At 37.3% G+C, this 21,551-nt stretch overlaps 1 protein-coding gene and 1 long non-coding RNA gene across 3 annotated transcripts in view; one reads left to right on the top strand and one right to left on the bottom strand.

Moving 5' to 3' along the window:
- The window catches only part of LOC144428340 (uncharacterized), a 283,628-nt gene that overhangs the window by 48,173 nt on the left and 213,904 nt on the right, over positions 1 to 21,551 (top strand). The window lies entirely within an intron of this gene.
- LOC120338505 (uncharacterized) lies at positions 11,765 to 13,609 on the bottom strand. Of its 2 annotated transcripts, XM_078116746.1 has the most exons (5): positions 13,470 to 13,609; positions 12,722 to 13,014; positions 12,560 to 12,649; positions 12,251 to 12,480; positions 11,765 to 12,050 (listed from the first exon to the last, which is right to left on the bottom strand). In XM_078116746.1, exons 2-5 carry the CDS (start codon positions 13,005 to 13,007, stop codon positions 11,859 to 11,861), a joined length of 798 nt encoding a protein of 265 aa, XP_077972872.1. In that variant the 5' UTR covers positions 13,008 to 13,014; positions 13,470 to 13,609; the 3' UTR covers positions 11,765 to 11,858. The 2 variants fall into 2 exon arrangements, with proteins under 2 accessions (XP_077972872.1, XP_039262456.2); XM_039406522.2 differs by lacking the exon at positions 12,560 to 12,649.

Raw genomic sequence — 21,551 nt, 5'->3', positions numbered from 1 at the left:
ATGACCGGACGACAGTGATTCAGTACATGAGGAAGAGTCTCATTTGCGTATCCACACTTACTACAAGTCATCCGTGGTCCCGCATATGCCGTAAACCGTCTACGAACGGATCGCAGCGGCAGAAGATTCAATCGAGCTTTCAAAACCCACGAAATCTGAAACTGAGCGAGAGAGACAGACGTGGAGAGAAAGTGGTTAGAGCAACCGAACAGGGAATGACAGGAAACTGTCTTCCCCTGGTCCCGAAGCTCTCCCCACCGCCTCAACCAACGGGTGTTGGACACGTGGTGTAACACCCGAGTTATCTTCTTGCCGCTCTCGATCAGGAGATAACTATACAGTATTTATGTACCGTACAACTATAGCCCTATCGAACGTATCCATTGATAGGCGTAGCCAGGAGCGGGCATGTCTGGCCATGCCCTAAGGACCCATTCACATCTGTTCACACCACTGCGTTATTCTTTAATTGTTCAAGTAAACGTACGTTGTTGCGTTAACGCATAATTTTACCGCACTGCGCCAACGCAACGAATTCTCGAGAATACATTCTTTGCGTTGACGCGCTGCATATGCTAATGTTAGTCGTCATGGGTTTTGTCTACTAAATATCTTGGTGTTTTCCTATCCAATGACCTAAAGATGACTTTGTCTTGAAACGTCAGTATGAATCAATTTATTTAATAGCCCATACTATTTAAAAAAAAATTGTCAATTGTTCCACTACTATTAAAAATCTTTTTTAAGAACGTATTGTGGTTTAAATCAAGCGGGTATTTAGTCCTCTTGTAAAAAAAATTGCTGAAAGCTTGGTCATGCATGGTTCAATTGAAGAACCGTAATAAAAAAAACGATTAGGAGAAAGCTAGGGAATATTACTGGAATTTCCGGTCTCTGCTTGAATATTTAGGAACAAAATATTGATTTGGGAAGTTTGAAACAGTTTGCAAACGCCAGTTCGAAGAATGCCCCGAAAAGAAGCACTAAAATTAGTCTATCGTAGAAATGCGGTCACCGAAATTTCAATTTTAACTTATTGAAGTTGAAATTGATGATCAATACGTGATAAACAAATCGATGCCCTGGGAAACAATAACGTTCATCAACGAAGCGACCTCTGAAATACCAGAATCTCGTTTTGAGGTTTAATTACAGAAGAAGAGAAAATTTAGTGAGCTATTTTAAGGCAATTATCCATTATTAGGCCTACAAAACCGACAACCGCCGAAAAAGAACTAGGCCTACGTGTTTGCCTTCCCTAAATCTCTGTCCAAATAGAGGATATGTTCTCATATAAACAAAATAATATTATTATTGCATTGCTATTTACGGGTACAAACAGCCAGTTTGATATAATTTTCGTTGGTATTCCAGCGTACTTCTGTTCTCTATGGTCATGGATTTGAATTTTTTACGTGCGACCAAAACCACGATGGTCCCGTTTGGCGAGGTCGATCCCGTACGATTTTGGGTAAAATTTTTCTTCAACTGCGCAGCAACGACTAACATACCGCAGTGCGCAGTGACCGTTTTGTGATCGTATAAAATGAGTATTATATTAGTAAATTTATATATATATATATATATTTTCAATGGTCTTCCAGACAATTCACCATTGAAAGATTTTTGTTCGCAGAAATTTAGAAGAGTTGCAAAGGGGCGCTCTCGGATCAGCGTTGGTTGGAGTTATCCAGCAGAATACATAAATTAGGCCTGGCCAATACGTCGATCCTGATCGAACGGTTGATCGCCACGTCTCGAGTAGTCGATCACGTTTAATGTTGAGTGAAATTTATAACACACACCCCAAAATTCCCTTAAACCTGTTTCATTCAGCACCTGTTGTGTGTTTTGAAACAAGAAGAATAGAGTAAACCCGCTGTACATGCCCAAAATACGATATACATACAGAATTTTTGTCTGGGCAAGCCCGATAGAGCATATTATTACCTGACAAATGTAAATGCGGCGCTGCCAAAACGCAGAAATAAACGTGACGAATATCATGCGCATCTCACAATAACATCTGTGGTATGCGAAAGCTTGACTCCAACAGTGGTGTGATCAATTTATTCGCAGTGTACCAGTGCCATCAGAATGTCCAATTTTTTCAAATTCCAGCCGAGCGAAGAATTGGACTTGGAGTTTGAGCAGTCAAGTAATGTAACATTTATCGTTTGAGAATATTTATTTTTTTAGTTGTTTAGATACATGGACACTTTGCAAGTTTTTTGAGGAATTTTTAACACTTACGACTAAAAATTAGCCAGGATTTGGATCTGAATTGTATGGTTTGAATAAATGATGAGACGTTTACGCCGGGTGCAATTACATAATCGAATAATTTGAACATAAAAAATTAAAAATAGATATTTAGGGCGATTTCATTAAGAAAAAGGAGAAGCTTGGAAGCGGTAGAAATTTATGTATGAGTGCGTGTTTGCGTATTCAGTACTCATTCGTTTTTGTGTACGACCTAACTACCGATCAGTCGATCGCGAGCTATTGTCACAGTTTAAAAAGATGTTGCTACTGTGGTTGTAGATGAATCAGAAGACTCAAGGATTCCGGATTGGTTGTTTATTGTACGGCAATTCCAATATAAACTTAACACAGCACAAACAGAGGACACAACAAAACGCAACCGACCTCCAGTCCGACGGCCGGAGAAAAAGATCGAAAGACACAGTTTTTCTCTCAAGTGTTGTGAGTGGTCGAAGTCCAGATCCGACAGAACAGCATCAAACAAGGGTCAACATAACTGTTAATAAACATGAAAATATATATATACACACAATATAAACACGGACACTTTAGTCCGTGTGACACTATCTTGAAGATTTAAGTCAAAAGCGTGTTGGCCACCTCTGACATAAACGAAACATATATACAAAGCACATCGCACTGATCTTTTGTTCTGCAGGAAAAGCAGCAAAAATGTTCATTTCGTTTGTGGAATTAAGCTGACAAAGGCATAAATGCATACAGCAAATTCATTTCGTTATGATAGTTCAAGTCTGACCAAGTAATATCGGATGCGCATCTTAGAAAAACACACAAACTAATATCAAGTTGGCGAAGCCGAAGTAAAAGTTATAGGAATAGGTAAAAATTTAAAATGAGCAATTAGTAACAGTTACGCAAAAGTAGCGGTTTTACACATCTCTAAGAGAATCCTTTTTCGGCGACATCACATTTGCACACACAGATTTTAGCACTGCCGTGTGGATTGTAGGCTATCCGCTGACATTCGGACCCGCACATACTACAATAGAATAAAATTAATAAACGAGAGACTTGGGAAACCGAGATTTACATCAGGGTGGGGTAGGACAGTGATTTTCAACAGGTGTTCCATGAACAAAATCCAGGTGTTTCGCGTCAAATTGTTGTGTCTTAATTGTTCCTAAATGACATATAATAACAAAATCAACAAAGTAGGAATCAAAATTCACCGAGCACTTACTTGTTTTGAGTCTATCGTACAAGTATAACAAAAACATTAATGACAACTGTGGCGAAATAGTACAGAAGTAAAGAGTGCATGGGATGACACGGGCCAACATGAGAGCATATGGGAAAATGCTGATTTCTAAAGATGTATTAAATAAATGAGCAATGATTGGAGAAATAATGTCAGCAATATTCTTAAGGAAATAGCCTAAAAGGAGATATTGTGACCCCCAACGTCTTTTTCCCTTTCAATGCAAACGGCAGAGATCTAGCCTGTTGTGTTATATGATATCATGTTGTGTCTGACATTGTTTATTGTCGGTTTATCTTTTGTGTTGCGCAAATTCAAACCATCGAATACAGTGACCTAAGCAGCTTATTTAACTGATTTATATTAAAAACAGTATTATACAGCGTGGTACCCAAAAAACGGAACCATCAATTTCTCAATTACTTCTACGAAAATGGAAAAAATTATTTAATTTTGTCTACACTTGAACTTCTGTATGCGTATGTTTGTACCCAAAGGTGTTGGACAATCCTGGACGTTTTGGACAAAAATTATGTTGTTCCTAGAATATCTTCCAGATGCTCTCTCGACATTGCATTCATTTCGCAACATTGTCAGAAACTCTTGTTTGGGTATTTCCCTATTTTATTTCTGCAATTACAGCCCTGAGTTCATCAATCGTTTAAGCATTTTAAGGATTCCCTTCGAACACCCTACATATTAAAATCTGAGAGGTACTGATTTTAGTCCGACAATTAAGGTGCCCACTGGAGGTCATTGCTGACTTTTCTCTCAGGAAAGCAAACGTCATAGCATACAAAAAATGAATACTATTGAACCCACAAAATTTGCTCAAACGCAAAGAAACTGATACAAATTTTGTTATATTATTAGCTGTATTCTGTTTAATCTTCATTATGTACACATCCAAATAATGTTTAGGTACACGTTTTATTAATATTTTTGGTATTTTGGAATGTGTAAGAACCAATTCAAATTCAATTTACCATTGTTTTTCACGGAAGAAAAGTCCGGTTCTGGAACAAATCGGTAGTTGAACACCAATTCGGAACAAATCACGTTCGGTATCACTGTATATATGTAGGATGTATAACTGAATATGTTTTAACTTGATAATATATACCTATTACTTTACAGAGTGGTCAGCTGATTCTCACGTCGGGGAAGTACATCACTTTAGCAGATAAAATTTGGTATTCAAGTTACCCCCGTAAAGATGCAACTGGTGCAAATGTAGCGCTTATGATTGACGAAAACCCGTACACCAAGTATATCAAGGAATATATAACATTCCAGAAAATTATAAATATCATGGTTGTCTGCGTGAAAAGTGGATTATTTCAACGGTCAACGAGATACGGATTAGACAGCGAATATGAATTTGGCTGGTAGTGTACTAAACATCGTGGTATAGATATAGACTATAGAGTATAGACGATGAACACTCAATGTAGAATAGTCATTGGTAGAGGATGAAAATTAAATTCACATAGAAATATATATGTATCATTTACTTGCGTCACCAAAATCTTCTTTAATATTTATATCTCCATTAGCCTGTAATTTTAATCTGCGTTAATATTTTTTAACAACATAATTGGTTGTTAGGAATTGAGTGTCCAAACATTCTTGATTTATAACAAAAAATTTCCGTTCAATTTCCATGCTGCTGTGAATAAGTACATTGCTTCTTGGTGTTGAGTATTTACATTCTTTATTTAACCAGGATAACAAATTGGATTGCAAGCATATTTTATTTTTGTATATTTGCTGCTGTGCAAAGTTTCTCCCTTATATTTCTTTTATTAGACACGTTAGTGGACCTATGGATCATTTTGTTTTTATGTTGTTGCTGTCCTTCGTCATGTTATTCTTCTTCCTATCGATATTGAAAAACCGCTTTTCTCTTTGATTACCGGACCAATTGCTTTGGAATTTTAAGATTAAATTTTTCGCAAGAAGGCTATTACTTTTATTTATTTCAAATATTACGGTGAGCTGTATGGGATTCGTTTGTGTGTATTCTATGACGTCATCATAAGTTGTCACTAGGTGGCGCTACGTGGTTATATATTTGAGCATAGCTCTCTTGTTGGACACGTTAGTGGACATAACGATCGTTTTGATATTTTTGGAAACATAGTGGGCATAACGATCGTTTCAATATTATGTTGTTCTTGTTCTTTGACACAGAATAGGACACCTAGTGGATTTCTTAAAACACCGCTTTGATTACTGAAAAATTTCGTCAAAATTGTCATTGGTTAAAGATGGAATTTTTTTCTAGAAGGGTATTACTTTTATATATTTCAAATGTTTCTGTTAGCTCTGTGGAATTAGTTTTTGTTTGCTATAACGTCACCGAACGTTCTGCGGACGCATATGTTGCATTCCTTTTTAATTTCTTTTGATCACGTGCCATCGAACGTCGGTGGTTCGTATCGAAATCCTTGCTTTGCTAAGATATGGTGAATGGCGAATAGCGCCGTACTTGGTGTTATATTACAGTAGTGACTCGGATCGTTGGTGTTACTACAGTTGTGAGTCGGACCATCTCGCAATTTCAATTCACGCTGTCACAAGACAGGAACTTCTGAAGATAGGGCAGTTCCGGTACCGTAACACAGCGCGGTGACACTGAAACAGCTCGTAACTGTCTCGTAAAAGCGGGGCTCGCAATCACTGTTATGAATGCTGTCTTCTAATGTTGGAGCTTGTCTTGGAATCGGTAAACGTGTCCATATCTTTGAGCATAGCTCTTATGCTTGTACTTTGACACGTAATTAAAAAGTCGCTTTTCTCTTCGATTACTGAACCAATTGCTTTGAAATTTTCAGTGGTTGAAGATGGATTTTTTTTCTAGAAAGCTATTACTTTTATTCATTTCTGAATTCCCCATGAAATCTGCTATTTCATTCAAAATTTCACTGTTTTAACTTTTACGCATGAGAACACTGTTTTAGCACTTATTTCAAGCGGTTCCGCCAAGTGTGACGGCTGCTTCTGGGAATCTCTACTACTGAGTTTTTCGAGGGTATGGGTAACGTTAAAGGTAAGGACTGCTTCGCTCTGGTCAACGTGTCCATATATTTGAGCATTGTTCTCTTGTTGTTGTTCTTATCCTTGTCCTTTGACACAGAATTTCATCGTTATGAAAAAGTCGCTTTTCTCTCTGATTACTGAACCAATTGCATTGAAATTTTCGATGGTTGAAGATGAAATTTTTCTCTAGAAGGCTATTACTTTTATTTTCTTCCAAATTTTCCGTGAATCCTATGAGATTTAATATTTCATTCAAAATTTCGCTTTTTAATCAACGGAACACGAATGTTAATCCGCCAAGCGTGACGACCGATTCTGGAAATTCGTGCTCAAGAGGATTTTTGTGGTTACCAGTGCCGTACGCGCAATGTTGCGAAGGTAATATAAACTGCTTCGCTTGGCCTCCATAAATTTGTTGACTGTGGTATTTGCTGTTATAATACCATATTAACTGCATAAACTCGAAAATCGGTAATGTGAAAGGTAAGGTAAACTACTGCTTCGCTTTGTGTCCATATATTTGTAGACTGCGGTACCTACTGTTATAATACCGTAGTAACTCAAATCAGTTGGTATTTCGATTCACGTTCAAACAGAATCACCACAGAACCTTGAAAATTCGTGTACCGGTAACAGTGCCGCTTTGTCGATATGGAAGCCCATACTGTCTCTTGAAAGCGGGACTTGCAGTCACAGCTATATAAATAATGTCTTTTAATATGGGGGCTTTTTTGAAATCATAAAACTGCGCTTGGTGTCAATATATTTGTAGAGTTAGACTGTGGTATCTGCTTATGGAAGCCCAAACTGTCTCTCTAAATCGGGGCTTGCAGTCACAGTTATAATTCATGTCTTTAAATATGGGGGCTTTTTTGAAATCATAACACTGCGCTTGTGACAATATATTTGTAGACTCTGGTATTACGTGTCCATATATTTGAGCATAGCTCTCTTGTATAATATGTAGGCCAGGGATGGCGGACCTTTTTCAATGAATGGGTCAAAAATTATATTTTTATCGCGGAACAGAAGTGAGTGGGTCACAGATATTTAGTCAATGCTTGTATCATTAAGAAACTTCTGAAACAAATCTTATAAGCTTCTGTTGTTGTTTTGGGCTTTACTCATGCGACACTTCTATCAGGGACTTATTATGGCACTCGAAGAAAACACACATATGAATTACCAAAAACGTTTAGGATGATGCGGCAAATTATTTTACGGTTACAAAGTTCGGGAGGGAATTCCACTCTGATAGTGTTATATTTTTCATCGGTTTTCAACCACATTAAGGCACTTTTAAACTGCCCCATTGTTATTTCAGATTCCTAGGTTTTTAATTTCAAGTCTGAAAGATTTTGTTTTCTCAATGGCATTATAGGCTAGAAACTAATAAAATCTAGTTCTCGTATAACCCCCTAAGACAGTCTGCAGAAGCATTTCCAAAAGAGACAAGACGTTGCGAGAAATGAACATATCAATTGCATTGTTATGTCATAAACGATGTCAGAGTCAATAGCTGATTAACGCGTACGAGATTAGGGATTTTGATAATTACCATACCTGTCCAGAAATTAATTTGAATATTAGCGATCGCAGCCCTGACGGTACATTATAATATTTTAGTTATTGTTAGATTCATTTAAGGCCGGTTTCATCAATGTTTATAGGTTAGCTTTTTTTAAACTTATTCGTGCCTTGGCGGGTCACGAATAAAACGCAGTGGGTCACCTTGTGACCCACGGGTCAGTGGTTCGCCATCCCTGAATTGTAGGCTAATAGGCTAATATTCAAACTGAGTTTTCCATCAACCAGGTTTGAGTGTCATTATAATTGCAGCAGTATTGGCTTTAAGGCAAGTGCAAGAAAACATAATATATAAACGAATATTTCTGATCAAAGGAATGGACCCTAAGATTAATTTAATTATAGTCATCAAAATGTTCTCGTGTCTTCTCGGCGTCAGTTTTATCTAAATTAATAGCTTATACATCAATTTTGTTACATTCATTTTGGAAAACGCTTCAGTTTTACCTAGTTTACCTGAGCCTTATATTTTACAAATGAAAACTTTGGTAGTAGTTAGTATACTTAAAACCAGTGGCGGCGCGTCAATAGGGCCAACCGGGGCAATGCCCCGGTTGTTTTTTCGGTATAATAAAAAATATTCGAAAAATACCTCAATATCGGTTGCGCAGACTGTCTACACTAGCCATATTCTCCCGACATGGTTCATTTTTCGCTCGCAAAGCCTTCGCCGAACGTCGACGGGGCGACGCCGATTTTGCCCCGGTTGCTCATTGTATATCGTATTCTCTCTTTCATCTTCCACTCGCCGCGTTTGTCTCGTTTGTTTTCTGTTTCTTTTACTAAATCATCGGGGCTAGCCCCGAAATTATGACGACACAATGCCGACGTTTCTTACAACAACGTGTTGACATATTCACGCATTCCTTCTCGTTCGTTGGTTGCTTGAAGAGTTGATAGTTTCCTCGCCTTCGTTTTTGTCGCTTGTTTCACTATTTGAATCAGTTAGAGACCTTTAGTCCATTTGCTTTCGATTTTCCACATTCCTTTTGAGCTCCTCACTTCTTTCCGGCTTCGCATTTCTTAGCCTTAGACCTCATAATGAATAATGTTGATGCACTACTTCGCACTCCGTTTTCGCAGCTGCCGCTGGAACAAAAATTAGAGGTACAACGTCTTGGGCCTTATCAACCAAAAAATTGTTCACTGGAACAATCCCATGACGGAGAAAAGCGTCGGCGTACATTCTGCTCAGAAACTTGGTATAAAAAACACGAATGGTTGTGTTACAGCGAGGACAAAAATGCACTTTTTTGTTTTTATTGCCTACTTATTGCTACCGCCCGTGACTCACGTTTGTGTAACTTTGGTTTTAGAGATCTTAAACATCTTTCCGAGCGTGCCAGGGATCATCAATCTTCTATGGAGCATCTGGACAATGCAGTAAAATACCGAACATTCGGAAATGTTAATATTGCAGCACAGATGGATGAAGGACGCGCGGTTTCTATTCGTCGCCACAACCAAAACGTCGAGAAAAACCGCCATGTTCTCGGTCGATTGATAGATGTTTTGAAGTTCATTGGTTGTCACGAGCTGTCCCTCCGTGGGCACGATGAACGGGCTGGCTCTTCTAATAGAGGGGTATTTTTGGATATGGTGGAATACACCGCATCCCTAGATACAGTATTGAGAGATCATCTTGATGCCGCAACTGTTTCGAAAGGGACATCTGAGGATATCCAAAATGTTTTGCTCGACTCAATGTATTCAACATTTGGCTCTGGAAATTGAGAATTGCCAGTTCCTTTCGATTCAGTCTGACGAGACAACTGACATCACGTGCGTTTCCCAACTGGCTGTGATTTTTCGGTTTGTGAAAGATGGTAAACCTACCGAGAGATTTCACAGCTTTGTACCAATCGTTGATCGCACGGCTTGCGGGATATCAGCTGTACTGAAAGAAGTGTTACAGCCTTACAACGCGAAGTCAAAATTGATAGCTCAAACTTATGACGGCGCGGCAGTCATGAGTCGGTCGAAACATGGTGTTCAAGTTTATATAAAAGAAGATTTTCCTCATGCGCATTTTTTACATTGTTATGCACACCAATTTAACCTCGTTATTAAAAATATGTGTCTTGATACCCCTCTCGTCCGTATATTTTTTGCAAATGTTCCGGGGTTTTCTTCATTTTTTTCCGTTTCGCCGAAGCGCTCTGACCTCCTTCGCCAGATGTGTAGCCGCCGTCTCCCAGCTTGTGCACCAACACGCTGGAACTTCCAATCACGCGTGGTGCAGGGCGTGTCCGAAATTAGGTCTGAGCTCATTGAGTGTTTCAATGGCATTCAGAGCTCTCCGGTTTGGGACGAACGCTCTGTGAGGGAGGCGGCAGATCTAAAGCGTCTGCTAGAAGATGGTGAGTTTTCATTTTTTCTCGCTTTTTTCTCCACAATATTCTATCACGTGGATGTATTATACGGCGCATTGCAGTCAAGGCTAATGGATGGAGCGTCTGTGCAGTCGTGTATTTCAGACTTCTGCGATGCTGTATCTCGTATCCGGGAAACAATAAAATACGACGACACATGGAGTGCTTCTTTACGCCGCGGGCAAACAACGCAGCGTTTGATTTTGTCTGCAAAGGAATGCTGTGACATTCTGGTGAATCAAATAGGCGATCGTCTGCGCACTGAATACCTTGCCGCGTTCTCTTTGATGAACCCCAACAATTTTTCAAAATTTGCACGTCAATTTCCCATCCATTTGTTGGCTACTGTCTCCAAATTTTACCCCATGATAAACGTGGGTAAATGGGAAAATGAATTGCGATGTAGATACACCAATCAAAGTTTTTTGAACATCACATCAACTTGCGCGCTCTATGGGTTCCTCATAGATAACACTCTAGTAACTACCTTTGCGGCGTCTGCGAAATTTCTGGACATCATTTTGACGACGCCTATTTCTTCCGCCGACGCAGAGCGAACATTCAGCACGCTGAAGCGTATTAAAACGTATCTCAGAAACACAATGAAGCAAGATAGATTAAATTCATTGGCTGTTTTATCCATTCACAGAGACGTTATTTCTGGGATGCATGACTTTAATCAGCGCGTTATTGAGCACTTTGCTTCCAAGAAACCGCGGCGTGCTGCATATATGTTCAAGCAGTAGAAGTCTAGCAGCATAAATATAATGAGTGAGCGACGCATGTCCTTATCTTTGCATTACCTTTCCTTTCTTCGTAGTAACGTTTTAAACCCTATTTTAGGTTTTCCCGAAGTTTCTGTTAATATGTCATTGTATTTATCTGGGTAAATATTGCCTTTCTTTTTGAAAGAGGTTTCAAAATAAACTATGTCTATATTTATTAATCCCTTGACTTGGACCGGTTTTAAAGACACTTTCTTATCGTTAAAAATTGTCGCTTTTGCCGATTGGTTGTTACCGATGGAATGGTTTTTATACTCATAAAATGATGGGAGAACTTACAGCGCTCATCCTGTCCCCGTAGATGGGGGTGACTTGGTCCCGCAGTAGCTTGCCCCGGTTGTCAAAATGACCACGCGCCGCCACTGCTTAAAACATATTCTGACTAAACATATATGACTGACGACTAAAAGAATCAGACGCAATCGTTTCGTTTCATATCTCTAGCACATTCTGATATTTATTATTATTGTCATTTAGGAAGAAAAGAGAAAATTCAGAAATATTAACAAAAGCTAGTCCATACCAATACAACATACAGTAGGCTGTATCTAATCTAAAGAATGATTCAACTGAATTATACTTCCTCATTCAATTATTCTGACAAACAACTCCCATGAGGCCATTAATTGGAGTGTAATTGAACATTCCTTGTGCCGAATCCGAAGTATCTTTACGGACTCCAATTGCCATTTGTGTGTAAGAGGCAGTAGATTTTGGATATTCTGGATAGTAGTTCACAGTTCTTGCTGACTTCCCGCCGGAAAATCGAACCGCTCCTGACTAAATGAATACAAAATTGTTTATTTACTTCTCATCGAATAATCCGATTAATAACTTGTTCCGAGCAGAATTAAATCTGGTCATAAGTAAACAGCATTCTCAGAAATAGCATTGAAATGTCCAAATTCGTTGATTTTTTGTTTTATATTTATGTTGTATTTAATGCTAGTTAATTAATGATTAATAAATTTTGTACGCACCAGTGGATTTATGGTCATAGATAACCACGCGTGGACGTATGACAATGCGGAAGGCATGTTCAATCTAATCTCGTTATTCACAAGTTGGTAATGCTGAGAATTGACAATATCTGCTGGTTTTCCCGAATTTCGCAAGCATATTTTCTTGGCTTCAGCATAGTTTATATCGCTACTTAAATGTATCTCGACCCAGTAACAATATTCGGTATAAACGAATCCAGTGCAGGATTCTAGAAAAAAATATGAAATTTGTTAGCGAAAACACTTCTTTAAAAAATTGCACAAGCGACATAATGTATACTTACCTACCTGCTTTTACATGGGGCTTGGTGGTTTCGTTTATTTGTTCGAATAAACGTTCTTCTAATGATTTCAATTCAGCAGCCACAGCTGTTTCGACTACAAAATAAATCTCAGATTAAAAAATAATTTGTATTTTCTCAATTATATATAATTAAACAATTAACTTACCTAAACGTTTTATAGTGGCATTAACCCTCTCATAATCGACGATGGCTGCAATTCCAGGTTCGCCTTTTGCCCCCGGTTGACCTTGGTTCCCTTTGTCTCCTTTTGCGCCCCTTTTGCCTGAAATACCTTGGTGATGCCGTCGGGTCAGTGGGTTACCAAAAGCCTCGGTTTCTTCGTTGAAAACGTCATCAACCGATTTGCAAATCATGTGTTTGCTGTGGGCATTTGAGAATTCTAACTTCATCGACATAATGCTGATGACAACCATTGCCGCAGAAATCTTCATGCTGATACTGTAGTTCGTAAAACATAATAAGGAATTTTTTAACATCGCTTAATTCTTTGAGAATGCAGCTTGATTAACTTGTTAACAAAGAGCTTCCATACGTATACTACACCAGGGCTTCCCAAACTTTTGAGCTCGCGGCCCCTTTCAATATATATATTAAAAATTCAAACCTTCCTACTCAGGCCCATCCAATATTATACCCCGAGTTAATTTGAGATCTCGAGGTTTTAGCATTGGCTGGAAACATTCTTTCAGCCGGTCCACAGCATTATGACTTTGCCATGGAGCCAAAATCATACACAGTTTTTTAGTAAGTTGACCTTCTTGAACAAAAGACATTTGTAATCCTTTCGTTAATAAAAGTATCTCTTATTCTCTGTATCTTCAATTGGCATGAACCGTGACAATTTTACAATACCAATAGAATATAATAATAGTAATATTTTATTAATATCTTACCTCGTATAGATATATCTTGGTTGAAACAGCTGAGATGATTTCTTCTTTGAGAACCTTTGCTATTCACTCTCCATACACTACCAATTCGGATCATTTCATCATATTTATATATATCGACTGATTCACAGAAATAATACTTTTTTTTGTCATATTCATCATAGTATATTCATGAAAAAATGTGAAACGCATTCATTTAAAAATATGTTTCCGTTCTAAAAGTGTACGTTGTTCATTACTTTCAAATACGTAATTTGTGTAGCTTTTTACATTTACGTCACGTAGCTCAAGGACAAACAACTCATTTATTAATGCTTGTTTACATTTTTTGAACAAAAATGCCCTTTATAGTAATTTATATTGATCGTGTCATTTCTAAAATCATATTTGACGTATTGAAGTTTTGTTTAAAACTATTGTTCCATTTTTACTAAATCTCGCGTTCCCTCATTTTGTTTTAGATGAGATGAGATCTTTTGACTTAACCACTAATAATGCTTTTTGTTTTTTGGTCTTGAATGGACAATTGATTTAATTTATTAAAACAGCTTTTTATACTGGTTTTGAAACAATACCACGTTAAGGTATATGTTACTGACTGTACTTAATAAAAAATAAGTTTGTAATCTGGGGGTACAAACAGGGAGTCCTTAACCTGTCTGAAACCAATAATTTAATAATCCCAAACATCAGTCATAAATGTTTATGCAACATTATTACATCACTATATCACGGAATGCATGTAAGTGAAAAGTATTTAATGCAAAAACTTCCATTTCTGTTATTTTCAGAAGATACTTCATAAAATCACCATTGTTCATACGAACAAAACTACGTCTGAACAAGAAATGAAATTCTAGATGAAGTTTCACTTTAAATCATGCATGATTGGGTAACCTGACTAATACATCAGCATAATACCAGTTATAGCATTATAGATATTTGTACAAAATATGCCACCGAAGCAATGAAACTGGTTTATTCACTTTAATTCATTGTTTAGTGGAAAACATTCTGATTTCCCATTCAACCTCAAAAATTATCACCGCTTTTTCTTTTTTATCAATGAAAACCATAGCGATAAAAATAGATTAGATAAATTGTCAACAATTCAGAAAATATTCCATGTCCCATTACATACATGTAGTACATTCATTGTATTTCAGTATAAATAAAGAAAATTAGCTTAACCCAAGAGAGACGAACGAATGTTGGAATAAATTTATTGTTACTGTTTTTATAACAATGAGTCTTGTGTCTGCCCTTTGTTCGAGACGTCTTGTTGTTGCACATATAATGCGAATAAATGTAGAAAAGCATAATTACTTAATAAGATCATACTAATAATAGCAACACTTTTCAAATATCATTATGTTTAGCGATGATACCGTTTGTCTTGTTTCGTAATCAATCTTGAGCTCACGAAACAAGACTTCTATAAACAATTACCAAATAAATATAAATCTGGCAGCAGAGTGATGAACATTATTAAACCATATTCTGCAGTTAAGTACTAAGGTAAAGGCAATTTAGTTTGGTAAAGTCAAGTTTAATATTTTGCAATTATTTTTTGTACAACATGCCGGATACCGGTACTAAATGTACTATCTTATATTATTTGTACTGCACAAAATTCATTCATTACGAAGTGCTTATGATATATATAATAATAAAGAAGTCAAGTAAATTTCGAAACATCAACTCAAACGCCAAACAAAAATTACTGGACATGTTCATCATGTGAAAAATCTAAGTGCCAGATACACAATTTCGCATCGAAAATATTTTTCCGGCACTGTTGTTCCAGGAATATAATTATGATAAAGCGTTAAATAAAGTAAAGGATTTGTTAAACAGTGAATAATTCGTTCATAAGTATAACCTCCAATTTTCTCATTTCGATCAACGGTGATTTACATCGCGTTACGCCCGTCCATTCTTGTTCTAAGCTCTTGTTCTTCTAAAATAATGTGGGTGATAAACAGATTATAGATGTCGTTATACACGAGAATAAATCAAGTAAAGGTCAGATAAGAAAGAAACTTTTGTTTATTAAAATGAGCATCCAAAATGTTGCAATTGTAAAACATATGAAAATTTTTTCTTGAGTCAAGGGTCGGGGAAACAACCCTTGTCGAATAACCATCACCACAGAACACATCAGTGGCGGCGCGTGGTCATTTTGACAACCGGGGCAAGCTACTGCGGGACCAAGTCACCCCCATCTACGGGGACAGGATGAGCGCTGTAAGTTCTCCCATCATTTTATGAGTATAAAAACCATTCCATCGGTAACAACCAATTGGCAAAAGCGACAATTTTTAACGATAGGAAAGTGTCTTTGAAACCGGTCCAAGTCAAGGGATTAATAAATATAGACATAGTTTATTTTGAAACCTCTTTCAAAAGGAAAGGCAATATTTACCAAGATAAATACAATGACATATTAACAGAAACTTCGGGAAAGCAGACAAAACCTAAAATAAGGTTTAAAACGTTACTATGAAGAAAGGAAAGGTAATGCAAAGATAAGGACATGCGTCGCTCACTCATAGATATATATGCTGCTAGACTTCTACTGCTTGAACATATATGCAACACGCCGCGGTTTCGCTGATTAAAGTCATGCATCCCAGAAATAACGTCTCTGTGAATGGATAAAACAGCCAAGGAATTTAATCTATCTTGCTTCATTGTGTTTCTGAGATACGTTTTAATACGCTTCAGCGTGCTGAATGTTCGCTCTGCGTCGGCGGAAGAAATAGGCGTCGTCAAATCTTAAATTTATGCCTCAGTTTAACTCTGATTAAGTCATCTGTAGAGACACAAATGAAGAAGTCCGATACTTGTTTTTTATAAATCAACTAATCGAAATGTGATATTTCTGCCTCAAAACTAAATGATCTCAGTGATAGAATTATTTTTTTTGCCGAACTTTTTAAATTGTTCAGTAAAGGTGTATCTGTTTAATTCGGAAAATACTCAAGAAATACTCACACTGGGCGTTTTATATATATGTATTATTGTTATTTATTGAGCAACCCCTTATATTCGCATCCCTTCAAGTTTTTGAACGACGGTCTCTATCTTTATTGAAGTTTGTTCTTGTGTTTTACGGAACTTCGTTTATATAACCCAGTGGTTATAGGGTTGAGTCATATTCAATACTTTGAACGTGGCGTAAAACGCGACAAGATAAATTTGAAAACTTTGGCGCATATCCTGATTTGAATTTTGGACTCTGTTCTAGAACAGTGGTTCCCAAACTTTTTTGACCATCGCCCCCCTAAAGTAGTTTATGCAACTTCATCGCCCCCCTGCACTACAAAAAAATATAAAGTCAGAAACGAATATATTACAGACCAAATAAGAAGACAAATAATAGTTTATGGTGTTTTTTAATGAAATAGATGAGCTTGGTGTTCTTCAGCGAGTTATTTATTATATCTAAAATTACCCCGTTTACTGATGGAAAGGTGATTTCGTTGTTTTAATAGCAATAGTAGCACGACTGAAAACCCCTTTTTCACCATATAATAGATCGAAAATGAAAGAATCCAGGGTTCTACCACCTCAAAAACCGCCGTGTACTCTTGCCTTATAGCATTTCACTTTCTAAATTCACCCCATTTCACATTAAAATAATAAAAACAAAGTTAATTTTCCCAAACTTATAATAATGGTTTTCGTACATCTCATTCATTCGTACAGCCTGATGACCTGCACCAAAATATTTCGGAAAAATTCATCCCTGATTCCTCATCCTATCACGGCCTCCAGTCCGATCACCATTCCACAATTAACCAGCCATTTGTTTTTGATTCATTGACTCGGATGTGGAAGAAGCCGTGACTGACTATCGGCTACGGCCCAGGGGTCGGCAAATTTTATGTCGCTCGCAGGACAAAATTCAGGGTTGCTAGTCTTTTGCGGGTCGCATATATTTTTTTGGAAGTTAAAAACGGAACAGCACGCAAAAACTGCGACAATTCGTGAACTCAACTTAGTCGTCTCATTAAAAAAAAATATTACAATGATATTTAATGTGACCCTGTCTCGTTGCTGCATCACGCTGGATAGCTTTACGACGCCAAGATTGAAACATTTTCTAAATGGGCACCACCAAACCCACTTCTTTGCTTGTTCTTTGTAATGTTCATTTTCGAAAATAATGATTTGCACAAATATGTACTTCCAAACATCGAAGTGAATATTTTCGCATGATTTGTGAAATTTTGATAAATATTTTCTCTCTAAGAAGATACATTCTTACAAAAATTAAGCAGTGATGAATCTCTCGATTAGAATATGAATTTTCTTTTCTTATTGCTTCGCAATATATTCGAATATTTACTGCGCTATTGAACCCCTGCACTCAGCATCAACTTTTCTGCGTGTTTTCATTTGTCTAATTATAATTACATTGTAGTCTCGTTAAACGAGTGGCTGTTTACTAGATTGTTAGGATATAGTATAATTTAGTCTAAACGTGTCTCACGATAAATTCTGTTACGTAAAAAAAGTAATTTACTCCTCGAGCGTAGATTATAAATAAAAAATTTTCATCTTTCATCGTCACAACCGCCGTTTGGATATTTCCCCGGGTATAGACTTCCTTGTTTACTTCGTGACATTGGCCAATCAGCAAGATGCAAAAAAAAGGAACAATGCCCCCTTTTGCATCCGCTCAGGCGCTCAGACACTCTCACTCAGACAGATTTTCAGGCGTGGTCGTGAACACTACCTCATTTTCGCATTTTTGAATTATATTCGTTAGTTCTTAGTTGTTTTTCGGAAATTTGAATATAAATCAAATGAGTCAATGATTACTTTGCCTTTCCATGAGTTTCAGTTTAAATACAGCAATCAAAAATTAGTGTAGAAATATCTGTGATAGACTAGGCTAAAATTCTTTATCGGTACTTTTAAAAAACAGATTGTTGAATGGTGTGTATTAGAATGATAGTTTGAAACAAATACCCCATTTTAAAGGCAACAACTCGCGAAACCACTCTTAAAATAAGCCCCGAAACTTTTAAAATGGTAAAGTATGGGAAGAATTTTCCGCAGTCAAAGGTCGGGGAAAGGTCCATTCAGTGAATCGTCCAGGGCCAGATTATTTTACTCCGGCCGTATTTTGCCGACCACTGGGATACGCAAACTACCTTACCTTACTGGGAGGACGAGACCAGAAATCCATTCGCGTGTGAATATCGCCCACATGATTCAAGCCTGCCAATGCACACAGAGTACAGAATTAAGTGCGCCGAACATAAAACAGGTTTCGCGAAATCGCCCTCCTATCGCCCCCTTAGACTTTTTCGCCCCCCTCTGTATCGTTTTCGCCCACTGGGGGGCGATATCGCCCACTTTGGGAATCACTGTTCTAGAACATTAACGTAATACATTTTTGTGTGTCGTCTATAGACTATAGTCGCAGGTTTCAAATTTTTATTTATCAGATAATGGCTCTTGTGCAGTTGCTTATCTACGTAAAATGGCACCCATGGCTGGGTTTAAAAATGCGTCCTTTTGGTCGTTGACTAACAATTTTTAACGACTGTTTCTGAATTGAGATATTTGTACGCTATTATTTAAGTAAAAATACGAGTTTCAGTTATTTTTCAATTTCAATTTAAAATTATTTTATTGAAACTTTTCACGATTGAAACTTTTCGCCTTTTAAAGTACTTTGTCAAACGGCGCCCACGGGAACCATATCTTAGATACGCAACTGCTGTTGTTCATGAGGTTTATCCTGATAAAAAAGACATCACGCACATGGTGAAGGTACGAACCTTTAGTCTAGTGTAAGTAATTGTTGCTTTTTATTAGATAGTTTGGGTATGATTACATAAAAACACATCATATAAGGGGGACGGAAGAGGAACATCAATAAGACGACTTATCCCTTGGCCAACAATCTCTGAACTGATCGCGTCAGCTCCAATTAAATAGATATTCCTTCATTTGTGATGTTAGGATATTATGTTTACTTGAAGTTGATAAAAATGCCTGATTTATGATTAACCCTTTTGTTTCCGTATATTACACTTCACACTGTTTAGATTTGTATCATGCACATTTTCGTATTCATCATTTTCATTTCTTGGTTCACTTGTATGTTATGTGTTCGGATGCTCCGATCACCTCTTTTTATTTTATAAGTCAAAATGATATCTGTGGCCGGAATGTTAGATTTCAACTCGCACGCCTCTCGCTTTTGGCAACTCATATTTCTTTAATATCGTAACAATCCCAGACAAGTTGTGTTCTATCTTCATTAAATTACGATTTTTTGGTTACAAGGACTCTTTATTTGGCCACAGTGAAAACTGCGGCTAAAACTTTTCCCGGGTTTTGAGATGACGTGCTTTCGATTCCCTATCTTGTACCGCACTCTGAGATTGTGGATTGAATAATTATGGTAATACTAAACCTACTGAGTACACTAAAATTGAATAGTTCTCTTTAGATTTGACTCGGATATCTTCAATAAACACCTTAGGGTACATACGACTTTGAATAAAAATTTAGGAGTCCACAGTGAAAAAAGTTGGGGAAGTCCTGTATTTGGTACTAACTATTGTTAATTGGTATTATGAATTGCATTATGTCATCACACAATTGCTCATTTCTACTGCATCCGCATTATTATAAGTTTGTTTTAATATTGGTATTTGAGTTTTATTCTGTACCGACATTTTACTCTTTCACTAATTTGTGGATATTGATGATGTCGTTGCCTCTTTACTAATTTGGTTGTGCAGTTACTAGAAGCTGGGAGATTGCGCATAATTCTTCAAGACGAGTACGGGTACAAATAGGACTCTACCACAACAACGTTGTTGAAAATATTCTGGTGAATTGCTTTTGGAAAGATTTACGGGTGGAATAAACTTGTTGACAATGGGGCTTCAAGGTTTGATGGTTTCGGCTATATAGTTGCGTATTGGTCGTCTGTTGCGATGTCATCACCGAAAGCAAAGTCATTTGTGTGGAAATATTTCGAAATTTGAGATGAAAGTTGAAAGTCAGGCATTTGTGCTAATAAAATGAGTACTGTACTGCTACCGCAGAAAGCAGCAAACGTCAGCCCACAATCGCCTTGTCTAAACGTAAATTGTATAACAATTCACACCCTGTTTCTCGATAGCTAACATCATAAATTGGCGAGATGGTCGCTCTAGCCTAGATTTTATGTCGTATTCTATGGTGTGAAATGTGGGAATTTTGCGGCTCATGAAAGAACTAAGTGCCAGATACACAATTTCGCGTCGAAAATATTTTTCCAGTCCTGTTGTTCCAGGAATATAATCATGATAAAGCGTTAAATAAGTAAAGGATTTGTTAAACAGTGAATGGCCAAATCTTCAAAATAATTCGTTCATAAGTATAACCTCCAATTTTCTCATTTCGATCAACGGTGATTTACATCGCGTTACGCCCGTCCATTCTTGTTCTAAGCTCTTGTTCTTCTAAAATAATTTGGGTGATAAACAGATTATAGATGTCGTTATACACGAGAATAAATCAAGTAAAGGTCAGATAAGAAAGAAACGTTTGTTTTATTAAAATGAGCATCCAAAATGTTGCAATTGTAAAACATAGGAAAATTTTTTCTTGGGTCAAGGGTCGGGGAAACAACCCTTGTTGAATAACCATCACCACAGAACACATACTGTTAGCTACGCCACTGCTCGCAAACCTCACAACTGCTCCTGTCAGAAATTTGAAACAAGAATGAGAGTGGGGCGTATCGTTTGCTACTGTAACATCTGACAATGCCTCGAATTTGATCAAGGTTTTGTGCATATGTGCATAGTCTGTGTATTGCTAGTATCCAACTATGGATCCTGCCTCGTCTGGACTCAATGACAAATGAGATCATGTTATTTTTACTTTTCACTTTAATACTATCTCGTTCAAGCATCCTTGTGGTGAGCGCCACATACGGATCCGAAGTAGAAAGTAAACAAGGAGAAAGGACCTGCAGTTCAATACACAATATCCAAGTTCCCCTAGTTTTGAAGGACGGTGACATTTTCAACATCCGATGTATATATCATGTATGGCACACACGTG

The sequence above is a fragment of the Styela clava genome, chromosome 10 (genome assembly GCF_964204865.1).
Source record: "Styela clava chromosome 10, kaStyClav1.hap1.2, whole genome shotgun sequence".
Classification (NCBI taxonomy): domain Eukaryota; kingdom Metazoa; phylum Chordata; class Ascidiacea; order Stolidobranchia; family Styelidae; genus Styela; species Styela clava.
Note: the sequence above shows the minus strand (reverse complement) of the source record. Positions and strands in the feature narration are given on the sequence as shown.